Consider the following 17682-nt stretch of genomic DNA (forward strand, 5'->3'; position numbering starts at 1 on the left):
GAAGCCCTAAAATCACAGGGGACAAAACAAGGACACTAGAGGAATTTGAATCCTCTGGCACGTACAGCTACAGAAAACAAACACATCCCAGCTTCTACCAGATTAACATAAAACCTCACAGTAAAAACTTATTTACCTCAGGTCCTGTGACCTAATACATCATGTCTATCTTTCATTTAAAAGTTTCCAGGGATGCTAAAATGATAGAGGAAAAAAATAATCTGAAGAGACAAATTGAGCATCAGAATCAGACTCAACTATGATGCCAACATTAGAGTTATCAGACAACTTTAAAATAATTATGATTAATATGTTCAATGTCCTAATGGGAAAGGCAAACATTATGTAATATCAGATGGGTAAAGGAAGCAGATAGAAACTGCAAGAAAGAATTGAAAGGAAATGCTAGAAATGAAAAATGCATAACAACAACAAACAAAAATTTTAAGTGTCTTTGGCTCATCAGTAGACTGAACACAGCTGAGGAAATGATCAGTGAACTCTGAAGATGGATAAGGGAAATTTCCCAGATTAAAATAGAGTGGGGGAAAAAAGAACCTCCAAGAACTTTGGGACAATTTCAAAAGATGTCATATGTATATAATTAAAACACCAGAAGAAGAGAGAACTGGGAAGAAATACTGAAGTAACAATGGCCAATAATTTTCCAAAATTAAATAAAAGATATCACAGAGTACTTTGAAAGAATTAGGAATGATGACTCAGATCTTTATTTTAAACAAAAAGCTATATTGTTGACTATAAGCAGTTTATGAAAAAATTGTGTATACACAGGTACACACATGAGAACAAATTTTTTCTGTTTTCACAGAGAGCATATATTGTATTATGGTAATCAAAATAAATGTCTTTCCTTTTGAATAATGAAGGTACAAGTGCTCACTGTGAAATAATTCCGAGTGCCATGCTCTGCTTCCCCACCCTAGGCAGCCCCAGATGGGTACCTCTCACCTTAATAATCTTTAAACTTAAAGCCCCCAAAAAATCTCAGATCAAAGGAGTTTACAGTCCGCAGTGTTCACAGAAGCAAAATAGGTCACAGCCCAGTGGAGCTGAGGTCACGTGCCAGACTTCAGGAACTCAATGTTTTCTCACCTCAGTTCAACAGTGTGACAGCTTAGGCAGCCCAGTGAGAGGCTGTGTTGCAACTGGCCTCATTGACGTGGGTCAGTCCCATGGCAGTTGACAAGCCAGACTGCATAATCATCTTCTTCAAACCCCCAAAACAGAATGGGGCTGGGAGCTGGGAACCCACACAAAAGTGGGCTATTTACATTGAATTTAAAACAGTTTCTGCGCTTACCTGGTACCCTCACCTCTCCTGGGCATCTGGGGAAAAAGATTGTTTCCCAGATGTTTGTGGAGGATGTGGCCAAGCCAGTGGGTCCTCTGTGAAAGGTGACTCGAGATGTCCACCCTATATGGTATTTCCCCAACCCCACCCTTCTTGAAGGAGGAGATGGAAAGGATGTGACCACTGATTGAGCCAAGAGCTGGATCCAGGCACTCAGAGACTCCTTGCCCCCTCTTCTGTCCTTGGCATGTGCGTTCTGCCCATCATTCACACAGTGGGAACTGGTCCAAGGACGCAGGTTTGAGAGAGTAACATGTACATTACTGGACAGTGTACCTGACTGACTTCACTTAAGGCCTCTATATAAAATTTTAAGGAGCTTCCCTGGTGACTCAGTGGGAAAGAATCCACCTGCCAATGCAGGAGACATGGCTTCAATCCCTGTTCTGGGAAGATGCCACATTTATGGAGCAACTAAACCTGTGCACCATGACTATTGAGCCTGTGCTCTAGAGCCTGGGAATCGCAACTACTGAGCTCACTTGCTACAGCTACTGAAGCCTGAGCACCCTAGAGCCTGTGCTCCGCAGCAAGAGAAGCCTGCGCACCAGCTAGAGAGTAGCCCCTGCTTGCCGCAACTAGAGAAAAGTCCATGCAGCAACAGAGACTCAGCACAGCCAGACAGAAATTAAATCAATAAAATTATTTTTAAAAACACATTTTGAGATTCCGGTGGGTGGGATGCAAAGATCTACTCTCCAAAGACAAGCCTCATACATAAGTTCCCTTGCTTATGAAATCTGCCACCTAGCACTGTGGAGAGACCTGCCTCTTTCTTCTGTCCCTCCTTGCCTTCCATTAACAGGAGCCACTTCAGCACCAACACCCTCTTACCCTCCCAGCTCCAGCCGCCTTTGTCACTCTCCCCACTTAGGCACTGCCCTACTCCACAGGCACCCACTCCAGAGCTGCTGGAAGAAGTCTATCCACAGCAACCTGGATGGATTTGAAAAGCATGGCTCTGAGTGGAAAAAAAATAAGTATGCATATTTACATAAATTAAAAATGTGTTCACCCCAAACAATACACATTTTACAAGAATTTGTTGTTGTTTTATCACTTAGTCATGTCTGACTCTGTGACCATATGGACTCTAGCTCACCACGCTCTTCTGTCCATAGGATTCTCCAGACAAAAATTCTGGAATGGGTTGCCATTTCCTTCTCCAGGGGATGGTCCCAACCCAGGGATCAAACTGGGGTCTCCTACATTGCAGGTGGATTATTTACTGCTGAGTCACTGGGAAGCCCTTTACGAGAGTACTTATCAAGAAAAAGGTATACATTAAACACACAGAATAGTTACTTATGGAGGTTAAGGGTGCAGGAGAGGCAGGAGTGACAAATGGGAATTTAAGAAATTAAAGCATAGTAAAAATAAACCCCCTAACTCCTCAGCTCTCAGCTTCTTGCACTATTCTGATACCTAAGGCAGCAGTCCAGGGCCTTCCCTAGCTATTCGATGCCCCTCTGCTTTCCCATGGACCACCCTCTTCCCCATTAGTCCCTCCTGTCTTCCTCAAGACCCCCCACACCAACAGCAATGTCTTTACCTGTTCATTTCATGCATATCTCCCTTCTTTCTCTTTTTCACTGTTTCCTGTCTAAGTCTCTGACCCTTGCAACTATATCCTGGCCCTTCTCCCATACCCATCATCACCCTTCTGCAGAGAGATGTTCATCCAAAGAGACCTTCATGGGACACAAAACTAACAAAATAGTCCAGGAGAACCAGAGGGGTAGGATGCTGTGGGAGTTGGGGGTGGGGGGGAGGTTCCAGATGGAGGGGACATATGTACACCTATGGCTGATTCATGTTGATATAAGGCAGAAACCAACACAATACTGTATAGCGATTATCCTTCAATTTAAAAAGTCCAGAAGACTTTTGCTTTGCCTACCTGCCTCCTATTTTCTCTCTCCCTCCCTCTCTCCTTCCCTCTCCCTCTTTCCTTTGCCCTTTCTCTCCCCTTCAGGCACTGTTGCCAACCATGGAAGTTCTGCGGCCCCCCGGAAGTGAAGGCAGTAATCCCTCCACAACTCCCCTCTGGAGCTCCTCCCCTTCCTTCCTGATCTCAAAGTCCAGCTGGTCAGTGAGCAGTTGAGTCCTTGCTCCGTGGGAAGCACAGGTTTAGTCGCTCCTGCTTCTGTGGGGACTTGCTTCCTGACTGGGAGAAATGATAGGAGCCTGGAGACATTTGCTGAGAGCTTTGCACCTGAAAACCTTATCTCTCTGGACCCCCAAGACATGCTTTTCCCTTAACGGTGAGTGGAAACCAGGGGGATGTGGGTCAATGGAAGGGTCAGTGAGAGCAGAAGGGCTGAGTTCTGGAGCTTGTTGCCTGAGATTCTGGAATTCCACACAGATCATCTAAGACGTGGGCTAGACCCCACCTTGTCAAACCCAGAGCCCCCTTCTCATGTTTAATATTTGGTAATGCATCCTTTCATCCCGAAATGAAATTCATGGGTAATAAAATCAGACTAGACACAATTTTAAACTAAAAATATTTGCAGAAACATAAAGAAGAAATAAAAGAAAGTAATTCAAATAATGAAGTATTAACTGTAGTATACAGATGCTTGAGGATAACTACTTTAAAAGACATAAAGCATCCTCACAAATTTCTGACATCCCCCTAGAAGGTGGCACCCCCCCCCTCAATTACTAACAAGGAAACTATGCCTCAGAGAAAAGCCTTAGGTAAAGCCTTAAGTGGCTTTACCCAAAGCTAAGCCAGGACTAGACTGTGAACCTCTTCTTCCACGCAGACTCTCCTTTTTCTCCAGCAGGAACAGACCTGGGGTGGCCAGGTCTGGTGGTAGCTTCATGTATTCCTGATTTTCACACATATCTTGTTTCACTAGGAGCCCACCACCTCCTCACTAATCCCTCTGATGAGATGTGAGCATAAGCAAGCATCATATATCTCATTGATGAGACATAGCAAGACCCCAAGCCCCACAGGCCCTGAACAAAGGGGACCCTTTTCGATTGCCCTATGATGATCAATTTTATCTTCATTTTCTCCACATCTTTCCTTTTCCTCTCTCCTGCCTTCCTCTTCCATTTGCTTTCTTTCCCCTTAACAGCTGTGATTCTTTGAAACTTAATATATATCTGGTGCTCTCATCTTCAACCAAACTTATTAGGGAGTACTATTGTCCCATTTCACAGATGAGACAGAAGGATAAATGATCACTTAAAAATTTGATCAAAGGCAGAAATGTGGACATGACAACTTGAGATTCAAAGCCAGGTCTGTTTGACTCCAAAGTCAGAGTGATTCCACCAGGCCCTTTCTAAACCACTCTTCTTCCAGTCCTGTTTGGATTTCTCTTTTCCCCCAGTCATGGGTCCTTTGCCAGAACACTATTTAACTCCAACATTTTCTGAGAAGGAGCTAGAATTACACCCAGAGTCTCATACTTGGTAAAGAAGACACTATCCTAAAAGTACTGGTTGTTGACAAAGCAAGAGAAAATACTGTCTCTGCTGGCCCTTCCCCTTTTCTCCTCCAGGGTTGTGGAGCTGGGCTGGGGGTGGGACCAGGTGAGGCTCGGTGCCTAGAGATCTTGATCAACTCAACGGAGATTCTTCCACCAAGGGCACTGCAGGGAAGAAGTCATCTTGCAAAAACCCACAACACATAGACATGGGTGTCCTACTCTACCTGGCTTTTCAAAACATTTTGGTGCTTGACTTCCACCTTCTTACCTACTAGTCTTAAATACCTGCCTGCTTGTTTGTTCATCCAAGCACACACGTATTGAACACACCCTTCTTATGGACCTGCTGGGTTCTACAAATAGACATTTAGTCAATAAGTAATTGAGCACTTACCCCTGTGCTTAAACCAAGCCACAGTGAGCAAAACAAAACCTTAGCCCTTATGTGTCTCAGTGGGGGAGACTGAGGATAAACAGAAAAATGCACAAATATATTTTTAAAATATCCAGTAGAGATATGGGCTATAAATTATGGTGAGGGGATAGAAAAATACAATGAGGGGAGGGGAGACAGGGTTCATGTTAGATAGAAAGATCACCTACTGTAAGTATTGCCAGATATGCAAAAAAAAAAAAAGTGTCACAATCCTTACGTAACACCTACATGTATATTGTGCGATATACATGTGCACGCAATATTCAGCCTTGCCTCTGTTTGACGGGCACAATCACTTTAAGCTAACTATATCCACAAAGTTACAGAAGCAATTTGTTTTTTGGATGAAAGGGTATAGAAAATATCTTAGCTGTGCCTTTTTTACTAATTAGCTAAATTGGCACTCGTGGTAAGGAATTCATCTGCCAGCGCAGGAGATACAAGAGACTCAGGTTCGATCCCTGGGTTGGGAAGATCCCCTGGAGGAGGAAATGGCAACCCACTCCAGCATTCTTGCCTGGAGAATCCCATGAACAGAGAAGCCTGGTGAGCTACAATCCATGGGCTCGCAAAGAGTCCAACACAACTGAGCACACACACACACACACACACACACACACACACACACAAATTATTGAATGCATAACATGTTCAGGCAAGTGGGTATACACTCAAACATACGATTTTGCTACCATCTGCCTTCTCTCCCACAAGGAGGGGTGCATAGGAGAGCAAATTAATTGCACATAACCCCCATTTCCAGCTGAGAAACTTCCCAAGCCTCCAGCAAAGTCTTTCCTAAGAAAATCATTCAAATTAGCCTAAAAGTAGGTGTTCCACCTACACCACCAGACCATCCTTTCTGCCATCTGTGGACTGATCTAAGCCCAACAGAAGGCTAGGAGGGGCTCAGACTAGGCTTGCCCCCAAAAGTGCCAAAAGGAAGGACAAGAGTCACCAGCCTCAGAATCAGGCAGAGCTCTTGCTAGTGAACAATGTCAACTGGCCCCAGTTCACTTTAAGCAAAAGAACATTTATTGGAAGGATATGGAGGTGTTTGTAAGAATCAACAGGGTAGTGAGGGGTGGCTCAAAACTGCAAACACCTCACTTTTAATCACATCCTCAGCTCTAAGGTGAGTGATAATATCTTCCTTTCTAAACCCACTGGCTATGCCAAGTATCAAATGAGACATCCAAAGTGACAAGTTTGTTTTGGTTTTGAATTTTTAATTAAAGATATTTATTTCAGTTTTTTTATTGGAATATAGTTGCTTTACAATATCATGTTAGTTTCTGCTGTACAGCAAAGTGGATCAATGATACAAGTACATGTATCCCCTCTTTTTTGGATTTCATTCACATTTAGGTCACCACAGAGCACTGAGTAGAGTTCCCTGCACTCTACAGTAGGTTCTCATTAGTTACCTATTTTATACATAAGAGTGTACATCTGTCAATCCCAATCTCCCAATCCATTCCCCCCTCGACAACTTTTTTAAAGTGACTTAATATGCTATGCAGAAATAAGGTGTCATTAGCACTTTAATAAACTTCTTTAATATTCTACCAAGTATGAGCATTGTATATTTTCAAATGTTTTATAATCTTTTTTTTTCATTTGAAAGAATCACAAGCTCTTGATAAATTTCCACTCTGTGTTGAAAGCTGGTTATGAATATTAGAAAACTTTTTATCATTACAAAGAGAATTTCCCCTAGAATTTTCACCTGGAAATCCTCATGTGCACAATTTCCAAGAGTCTCAGAGAAGCTTTATTAAACTTCAAATCTATGGCATCCTCAAAACACAGGTTATTTTGAGTAGAGAATGCAGGCAATTAACAATATATTTAGGTTTTTTCTAGTAAATAATGAAAACGGAAGCATTTTGCTTCTTTTTGTCCACTGATTATTGTATTTTCTATTTTTGTTGAGTTTGGGTTGTTTAGCAAGAGAGATTTTTAGCTGTTTTAAGATGTTATCTACATTTTTTTCTTTTTTCATTAAAGTACAAACAGCTTAGTTTCATGCATACAAATAGTGATTCAATATTTTTATAAACTATATTCTATTTAAATAATTATAAAATATCGGCTATATGTCCTGTGCTATACAATATATTCTTATGCCTTACTTATTTTATACATAGTGAAAGTGAAGTCGCTCAGTCGTGTCCAACTCTTTGAGACCCCATGGACTGTAGCCTACCACGCTCCTCCATTCATGGGATTTTCCAGGCAAGAGTACTGGAGTGGGTTGCCATTTCCTTCTCCAGAGGATCTTCCCAACCCAGAGATCTTCCCAACCCTGGGTCTCCCACATTGTAGCCAGACACTTTACCATCTGAGCCACCAGGGAAGTTGTACATAGTAGGTATACCTTTTAATCTCTTACCCATGTCTTGCCCCTCCCCCCATCCTTCTCACCACTGGTAACCCCTAGTTTGTTCTCTATATCTGTGAGTTGGTTTCTTTTTTGTTATTAACATGGTTATTCACTTGTTTTATTGTTTGGATTCCACATATAAATATGAGATGTTATTTAGACTTATTTTACTTGTTGACATTATTTTTCCTACTTGATAACTAATCTTTCTTCCTTCCCTCTTCCTTCCTGAGAGCAGAATTCTATGAATTTCATTTTGAGCCCTCATTTCACCATCATATTCCCATGAATTTGGTGAATAAACAAATGAATGATTGAATATACCTACCTTGACCACTTAAAATTCAAGTTTTATTTATCGAATTTTTCCAACTCCCCTTATTTTCCTCTCCAGACCACTTTCATAATTTCCTGTAGCTTTGGAGTCAAGAGACCTTTCAGTCTCCTCGGTGGATAGCTTCAATTGTACAGATAGGAAAATGAGACTGCAGGATTGAAGAGAGCTTGAATTCTTAGAAACACTCAGAATTTTTTTCCCCATTTCAGAAGAGTAACTAATGTAGAGAGACACAATGAAAAGCTTTTCAAAAGGTGAAATTCTCAGAAAACTTAGTTTTATTTTTGGGTCATTTCTATGTATGGATAGCCGAAGCCATTTGCTTCTAAATTAAGAGCAATCATGACTATTTAGAGCAGAAAAGTGAATGACTTTCATGAAAGAAAGAAAACATATTCAGAGTCATTACTTTCCAGCTCATTTAAAAACACAATTGTTCATTGTGTTTCTCAGGATGATGACCCCATAGCCACACAAAACTCCAAGATTTCATCCGTGGATTCAAACTTTCATGCTGAACAAGACAAATCATTTGCCAAGCTCTCTCCACCTGTAAAATTATCTCTATACTGACTTTGAACCTCTAAATTAGCAGCATTCTTTTCCAAGAGTACTTATAAAGTTTCTAGATATCTCTTTCAGCTCCAGTGTTCTCTGATTCTATTATTCCATCCCCTGCTATATAGAGGGGTCAAAATCTGTGATGGAAAAGGAGGGTGGAGGTAGCCAGTGAATGAGCAAAATGGTACCAGGCTGGGAGTCAGAAACTCAAAGTTTTGTTCTTCTTCTGTAGCTAACTGGCTTGGTGATCTTAAATTAATTCACCACTTTAGGGTGGCTTCTACATCTATAAAATGAGCATCTTGACCAAAAGCAAAAAAAAAAAAAACCTAAGCTTCCTTCTAGCTCCGAATATTTAATGATTCCTCTGGCTCCAGTTTATCGTGTTTTCCTGGACTTTGAGTTGTGTTTTACAAGAAGGTTTTGTCTTCTAAGTCTCTTTGCATGTATGTATTATTATAGTCCATGGCCTAGCACCCCTTTTTGTCCTCCCCAACAATAGTCAGCAGCCATTCATTCCTTGTTTATTGAGAGCCAACGCAGTACCAGAAACTGGGATTGGCACTGGGATTGGCACTGGGATTCAGGGACTAGGCAGGCCAAAGCTTAGAAAGCACCTCCATTAACAAAAAGGATGTACTCCAGCAACCCTCCGGCCCTGAGGGAAGTTTGAGCTGAGCAGAGAATTGCCGTCCTTACAGTATGGCGGCAGAGGGAAGAGCCTCAAGTTTGTGAGGGACCAAGACGGGAGAAACCATGACTTTCCCCAGTAACTTCCGTGCCTTCCCTCAGATTCGAGAGGAACTCTTTTTTCCTCCAGAAATTCATTATTTTTTATTTTTAATTTTATTGAAGTATAGTTGATTTACAATCTTGTGTTCGTTTCTGCTATACAGCAAGTGATTCAGCTATACATACATATATATGCATTCTTTTCCATATTCTTTCCCATTGTGGTTTATCATAGGATATTAAATACAGTTCCCTGGGCTATACAGTAGGACCTTGTTGTTTAAGAAAATTCATCATTGGGAATTCCCTGACTAGGCAGTGGTTAGAACTCTGCCTTTTCACTGCTAAGGGCCTGGGGTCAATTCCTGGTCAGGGAACTAAGATCCTGCAAACCTCAATGCATGGCCAAAAAAAGAAAAAGTTAATTATTAAGGTACCTCAGTCTGTGGCCTGTGCAGGTGTCTGGACACTGGCCTGGTAACATCGGAGGCCAGAAAATTCCATCCTCTAATCATTCTCAGAGCCTCCACTTTGGGTTTTTGTTTTGCTATTTATTTATTTTATTGGAATATAATTGCTTTACAATGTTGTATTAGTTTCTGCTGGACAAATCAATTTACAATGTTGTGTTAGTTTCTGCTGGAAGTAAATCAATTACGCTTAGGCATTTGTAACTGAGATGTTCCCAGGCAGAACACCCATCACCTCACCTCTTTCCCTACCTCCAGTTGCCTTCCTCCACATCTCAGACTACCCTGCTGGCACCATAAGCACCCCAACCCCTTCACCTTTGGGGAGGCACTTCTGAGACTCATTCTCCTCGCCTGGCTGCCTTGTAATAAACTCTTTCTGAGCTGTTTGTTTAAAAAAAAAAAGAAAACTCAATTTTAAATCCAAACTAAAATTTAAATAATTTTCTTAAAACTAAGAAATAAAATTGCCCTCAGGACTTTGATTTGAGTGATGACAGGTCATTTTTACGAACAGGCCTGTGTGATGCTTAGTTGAGGACATTAACCCACTCCGCTTTCAGCCGGTGCTTTCTGGACATCTGTGACCAGGTGCGGCCTTCATACAAAGCCCAGCATGCCGCCATGTGACTTCACACCCGAAAGATACCAGGTAAGCATCGAGGTTTTAGGAGAACTCCAGTGAGGCAGTTCTTCTCAGGAGGGCTAAGGTAACTGTTTCCTCAAGAAAGACCCACAGACAGCCCTGCCTGCCACTGAGCTATCTCAGATATCACAGCCTTCAAATCAGTGGGAGCTTCCAAACTCTCTTACCCCACTCGGTGGTATTGTATGAAGTGTGTGTGTGAGAGAGAGAAAGAGAGCGAGAGGCAGAGATGGGGAGACAAAGCAGAGGGAGACAGAGAGTACAAGGAGGAGACTGTCCATGGCCATACGTGTATCACAGGGATACAGGTGTACGTGTACACACAAGAAGAAATACACAGGCCACGCATGTGATGGCGCTCATTTCATTCCATCCCATCTGTCAGTGCCTGATCTCACCTTCCTGAGTCCGCCATCACAAAGTGTCATTCTCATTTTGCGGTCACGCAATAAATATTGGACTCGTTCTCTCTCCTTTCCTCTCTTTCTCTTTCGCTCTTTCTCTTTCTCTCTCCAACCACCCCCCGCCCTTCATTCTACATGACATTCATAAGTTAGAAACTAGAATCGATAAAGTCAGGAGGGACCCACAGAGATGAGAACGATAGGACAGAAGCTTTATAATTAAAGTCATGAACACTACAAGCACTCCATTTTTTTTATCCTCCAAAAAAAAAAAAAAAAAGAAATTAGAGGAAAAAAACATGATACTTCAGACATTTATTTCAGTCTCTTTTTTCACAGCTAAAATCAACTCAAAGCCAAGGCTTTCTATGGAGAGGTAGAAAATTCCAGCCTCCTTCTTCATGTTTTGGAGAAGGTAATGGCAACCCACTCTGGTACTCTTGCCTGGAAAATCCCATGGAACCTAGTAGGCTGCAGTCCATGGGGTCTTCATGTTTGATGTGGAAAAGGATCAAAGGGCCACATGAATAATTTCCTCCACTTGAGAGGAAGGCTCTGGGTGTATCTTGCAAGGAGGTCCCTGGGCAAAGAGTCACCCTGGTGAGTGAGGTCAGTGGGGAGCCCAGGTGCTGCTGTGTGGCCCTGCTGTTGATCTGTAAGCAATGCGGGGGTAAGGACGATGCTAAGCACTTAACTCTTGTCTACTTACAGTCCCTGGCCTATAGCCGAGTCCTGGAGGTCCATAAGCAACATCTCTCTCCTATGCACACAGCCTATTTCCCAGAGCCCCTGTTGCTCCACCAGGGACACATGGAGTGGCTGTTTGATCACGAGGGAAACAGATACCTGGATTTCTTTTCTGGGATTGTCACTGTCAGTGTTGGTCACTGCCACCCGTGAGTATCCTTAAAATTTCTAGATTTTTCACCCCAAGAGATATATGGAAAACAGGCTAGGGATCACGTTAGTGACTCAGAACCCCAGTGAAAAACTCTCTCTCTTTAGGCACATGGCAGGTTGTGGCTATCGTGCTCCTTCCTATTCTCTGGGTAACAACAACAAAAATCTTCGCACCATGCTTTGCCTTTTCTTAACAATGTAAGATTTTGTCATCCTCATGGTACATGGAATGGGATGTGTACCATGTGATTGGAGTATGGCTGTGTGTGTGTTTCTCCTCAATAGTAACTATAGCTTTTCAAAGAGAGGGCACGCACTGAGGAAAGCGCAGTGAAAGTGAAAGTGTTTGTCACTCAGTTGTGTCCAGCTCTGTACAACTGCATGGAATATAGCCTGCCAGGCTGGAGTGGGTAGCCATTCCCTTCTCCAGGGGATCTTCCCGACCCAGGGATCGAACCTGGGTCTCCTGCCTTGCAGGCAAATTCTTTACCACTGAGCCACCAGGGAAGCCCAGAGGAGGAGGGCAGAAGAGGAAAGGGCAGAGAAGAAGGGAAAACCTGGTATTCTCAGAGTACACAGGGCAGGTGGGGAGGGGGGATAAGAGATGGTGAGAGATGAGAAATCACTTCTAATCCAACTCTTCTTTTTTTTTTAATTTTACTTTCTTTTACTTTACAATACTGTATTGGTTTTGCCATACATTGACATGAATCCACCACGGGTGTATACAAGCTCCCAATCCTGAATCCCCCTCCCACTACCCACCCCATATCATCTCTCTGGATCATCCCCCATGCACCAGCCCCAAGCATCCTGTATCCTGTATCGAATATAGACTGGCACTTCGTTTCTTACATGATAGTATACATGTTTCAATGCCATTCTCCCAAATCATCCCACCCTCTCCCTCTCCCTCTCCCTCTCCCTCTCCCTCTCCCTCAGAGTCCAAAAGTCCGTTCTATAACTCTTCTTTATCAACTCTGTGCAATGGAAGAGGAAAGAAAGGATGATAAGAAGACGATGTAACCAGAGCTGAAAATTTACACCACAAGTGGATGACTGCATTAATCTTGAGATTTTCTGCGATTCTGATTATCAGCCCACATGCGGATACCCTGGGCAGGTCCCTCTGTGGTCCTTTTTGTTTGAGTGCAGCCATCTCATTTTAAGATCTATTCTGGCTTGCCTTTAATAATCTGATCAATAAAACTCATAGTACATGGAGCAAAAATAAAGCAGCAAGTCTAAATAAGGTGTGGGCCCTTCTGTGCAAGAGAGGGTGAAAGGTCTTTTCCATGAGCACCTGTAAGGCCATGAGGAGGGAGTTATACTCCCAGGTCCAGCCCTCACCTGTTCCTCCCTCAGCTGTCTGCATCTTCAGGAGGAACTAGTCCCAAACGAAGGGCTTCCCAGGTAGCGCTAGTGGTAAAGAACCCATCTGCCAGTGCAGGAGGTGAAACAGACACAGGTTCGATCCCTAGGTCAGAAAGATCCCCTGCAGTAGGAAACGACAACCCACTCCAGTATTCTTGCCTGCAGAATCCCATGGATGGAGGAGCCTGGGAGGACTATGGTCCATAGAGTCACAAAGAGTCAGACATGACTGAAGCAACACAGTACATACACACAGTCCCATACCACGTTCTGAGGAGTGTGAAAAATAAATTTCAGATACATTTTAAAACATAAGATAAACATGCATGAAAGAAGTAAAGAAAAATGAAGTACAGAGCATTTTTAAACAGTCACATTGAATCCTCCCAATTACGTGCAACATGGTGTCTGTAAATGAACCCCTCCCACTGGCTCCCATGACATTGGTGCATCTCCTGGTCACCCACTGACCATTCACCTCAACCCTCTGACCCCCTAATTTTGGGTGTTTCTGGCTCTTTCCTGAGCCCTCCCCTCTTCTCTCTATACTCCCTTCTTCTCTTGTTATTTCCCCGACAGAACTGGTCTCACCCCATCTCCCCACCTCTTCTCACTTAGTTGCTACATTTCAGCAGCCTCACCCAGCTGTTCAGCCTCGGCTCCTCAGCAAGCTATGATAACATGTCTAAGACCCCCAACGTGGGCAGTAAGATGCCCCATGTCTCCCTCAGCCTCCAGGATACCCCCTGCCCATGATACTCCACCATCAGCTGCAAATCGACATTACAAAGGCCAAATCCACTGTGCTTCCCACAAAACTGTTTCTAGTCACATATTCATTTATTCAAGGAGCACATATGAGCCACCTCCTCTGGGTAAGTCCTTGCTAGGAGCTGGGTAGTTAAAACAAGACTGGTTGTGCTTCTCAACCAACCCTGGGTTTTCCCCCGCTATCACAGGAAAGAATACTAAAGTCATCTTGGGCCCTTTTCTGCCTTTCACTCTATATAACCAACCTGATACCAAGATCTAGTTTCCCTCCACTGAAATGCCTTTCCCTACTAGCCCCTCTCAGGAGGTCCCAGTGTCCTAGTTCTGCTCCCCCACACCTGGAAGGCTGCCATGCCTTCCAGGTAACTAGCCTCACCAATTCCAGTCTTCCCTCCTACCTTCATGTGGCTCTCAGATTTATTTTGCTAAAGAATGCTTTTGTCAAGTGTCTCTTCCACGTAAGAGGTTATTAATAATCCACAATTTTCTGAAGTGAGATCTGTGGGACACTGATCACAGGAGAGGTTCATTGTTAAAGGGTTCCATTAGAAAATAAGGTTGGGAAACACACTAAACTCCATCTCTCCCTCCTGGGGAGACACAGGGCACATTAGCCTATTAAAGGTACTGATAAGTCCTGCAGTAAAGAATTTGATCTGGTATTCCTCAAAACTGTTTAACCACTGAACTGATTTGTGTGTGTGTGTGTGTATCAATTATTGATAAAAGACTTCAGCCATTTCTTTTCTTTGGAACAAGTTCACACACCTTGGCCTGTCTTTTCAAGGCATTCCAAGTCAGGTCTCACATATTTATATACCTTTAGTTCCTTCTTTCAGGGAAGGCAATGGCACCCCACTCCACCGAAAATCCCATGGATGGAGGAGCCTGGTGGGCTGCAGTCCATGGGGTCGCTAAGAGTCGGACACGAATGAGCGACTTCACTTTCACTTTTCACTTTCATGCATTGGAGAAGGCAATGGCAACCCACTCCAGTGTTCTTGCCTGGAGAATCCCAGGGACTGGGGAGCCTGGTGGGCTGCCGTCTATGGGGTCGCACAGAGTCGGACACGACTGAAGTGATTTAGCAGCAACAGCAGTTCCTTCTTCCCCTCAAAGTGAGACTTTGGATTCACAGAATGTGATACAGAATGTTCATAAACACCGACCATTACTAAGACCCAAATCTTGGAATTGTCTTTAAAGGAAAAGTTGTTGATCTTATAAACATGTGTTTGATTGAGCTATAATTCTTTAGAATAAAATGGAAAGACACCCAGGCTTACATGTAGTCTTCTCTATTTTCCAAACTCTTTAAAGCGTAGTTAATAAGAAAATCTAGTTAGAAGAGATTATACCTTCAAAATTCCTTCTTCTCTGGAAATTTATCTTTTAAAATCCCCAGCAATCAATCACTTAGTCCTCTTTTGAACACTTTTCTTGGTCAGGAATTCATTACCTTTTGAGGCAATATGTTCCATTACCAGAGACTTTTGGTAGCTAGAGAAGCTCTTTCTTGCGTTTGGTTGAAATCTGCCTCTTGAAACTCTTTGATAGATACCCATCGGTTTTAATTCAATGGTCAGTGTTGTGTGGGGAGGGACATGCCCGCGGCAGTCTGGGTAACTCTGCTCTTCCGTTTATCCAGGAAAGTAAACGCAGCAGCGCAAAGGCAGCTGGGCCGCCTGTGGCATACAAGTTCTGTCTTCTTCCACCCTCTGATCCACGAATATGCAGAGAAGCTTTCAGCACTTCTTCCTGAGCCGTTGAAGGTCTGATGCTCATAACTCAAAGGGGCAGGATCTGCTGATCCCAGGGAAGCGGGACAGGGAAATGAGAGTATGGGCGCGGAATGTGGTCTGTGCACTCAACACCTAAAGTGAGTGTACTGGTAGCCGAGAAGAGAGAAACCAATGAATTGCTGCTAAAACCAGCTGACATTCACTTCATCAGCTCCAAGTGGCTGCCTCTCCTGATCATTTTCCTTACCATATCTTTGCAGACATCACTTCAGGGGGGCCCAGCCTTCCTGACGCTCTCCTCTGTGTTACTCAGGAAGTTTTCATCCCTTGGCTCCACACTGCCTCTGCCAAGCCATTGGCATTTCTTCTTTAACAAAGAGTGAAGCCATTTTTTTAAGAAAATTAATATACCGTTAAATTCATTTGGTCTGAGATGCAGTTTGATATTTTGCTAAATGGGATGTTTTTCTGCATCTGAAATGATTGACTTTTTTAACTGGATTGAGAAGTTAAAATGTTGGCCAAAATTTGCATTTCAGGATTCAATGAGTTAATATCTATGTAAAACAGTGCCCCGTACCTGGTGTCAGCTATGATTATTATTTTACCATATTATCTAAGTACCCTATTTCCTATACGATATTCAAGAGATGAAGAAATCTGAAATAGCTGTAACCTAAGTTCAGGGCAGTACTCCAAAGTCTTGGTTACCTCAGTCAGGAACCCCAACACTGGATCCATGCTCAGTCATGTCCGACTCTTTGCGACCTCGTAGACTGTAGCCCACCAGGCTCCTCTGTCCAAGGAATTTTCCAGGCAAGAATATTGGAATGGGTTGCCATTTCCTACTCCAGGGGATCTTCACGACCCAGGGATCAAACTGTGTCTCTTCCATCTCCTGCATTTGCAGGCAGATTCTTTACCAACTGCACCACCTGAGGAGCCCCTTAGATGGTGCTATCTAGCCTTAAAGTTCATTTGACAGACCCTAAATGACAATCCACTCCAGTACTATTGTCTGGAAAATCCCATGGACAGAGGAGGCTGGTAGGCTACAGTCCATGGGGTTGCAAAGAGTCGAACACAACTGAGCGACTTCACTTTCACTCTAAAACCTAAAATCAGGTTAGGAAGGATCCAGTGCCCTTGAGTGCTCCCCTTTCCTTCAACCAGGATGAGCTGCACTTTTTGTTTGTTTGTTCACTTTTTTAACATTCACAAACACTGAACAGACAGGCTGGGATATCCTCTGGGGGCCTCTGGGCCAAGCCTTCAGAGTCAAGCAGAATGATTCAGTTTCAAGAGCCAAGAGATGAAGTTCTCAGATTTCTTTGGCTGCTTACCACTGTACATCTCAGCAAGCCTCTCCATCTTAGCACTTCGAAGAGCATCAAGTAATTCTAATGGAAGCCAGGAATGTTTCACAATTTGGGCAATCCCTTAGCCATTGTTGTATCTCTAATGCTCAGCAGCTGCTCAATGAAGAGCTATAGAATCAATAATTAAATGATGAGACTCCATGAGGTCACAAAGAGTCGGACAGGACTGAGTGACTGAACTGACTGGTATGAAGGGAACTCTTCTTAATAATCAGAGGCTGGGATACACTCTTTCACAATTTCAAATGAATTCAACAATCTGTGTCTCATGACCATGTGTACTTTTTTCCTCCAGGTCGTTTTCTTGGTGAACAGTGGTTCAGAGGCCAATGACCTAGCCATGCTGATGGCCAGAGCACACTCAGACAGCACAGACATCATTTCTTTCAGGTAACCACACCTCGGAGATTCATTTTAACACTGACTCACCCCAGTATTAAATGTTGGCCTCTGAAATATAGCCTAGAGCAGGAGAGAGACTTTCACAGGGCTGTTTTTCTAATTTCAGGATTTAGGGTAGGACCCACCAAATGAATTTTATGGATGGATAGCACCATAAAAATTGGCCTGATCCAAGTAGGGGTCCCTAACTAATAGAGTTTGGAAGCCTAGTTATGTCATAAATTCTCTATAAAATTAAAAAGAAGGCTACAAGGCAGCTTTTTAACTTTAAAGATATGGTATAGAAACAAACACATTGTTAATCAACTATGTGCTGTG

At 43.1% G+C, this 17682-nt stretch overlaps 1 protein-coding gene across 2 annotated transcripts in view; it reads left to right on the forward strand.

The window, feature by feature from the left end:
• The window catches only part of AGXT2 (alanine--glyoxylate aminotransferase 2), a 44206-nt gene continuing 29993 nt past the window's right edge, over positions 3470-17682 (forward strand). The window contains exons 1-5 of one of the 2 annotated variants that reach the window (XM_005694811.3): positions 3470-3639; positions 10310-10398; positions 11508-11692; positions 15490-15613; positions 17258-17352. In XM_005694811.3, the coding sequence (XP_005694868.2) occupies positions 3552-3639; positions 10310-10398; positions 11508-11692; positions 15490-15613; positions 17258-17352 (581 nt within the window). In that variant the 5' untranslated portion in view covers positions 3470-3551. Of the gene's footprint in view, positions 3640-10263; positions 10399-11507; positions 11693-15489; positions 15614-17257; positions 17353-17682 lie in introns of both variants that reach the window. The other variant, XM_018065542.1, reaches the window with a different exon arrangement.

Source organism: Capra hircus, chromosome 20 (genome assembly GCF_001704415.2).
Source record: "Capra hircus breed San Clemente chromosome 20, ASM170441v1, whole genome shotgun sequence".
NCBI classification, from domain to species: domain Eukaryota; kingdom Metazoa; phylum Chordata; class Mammalia; order Artiodactyla; family Bovidae; genus Capra; species Capra hircus.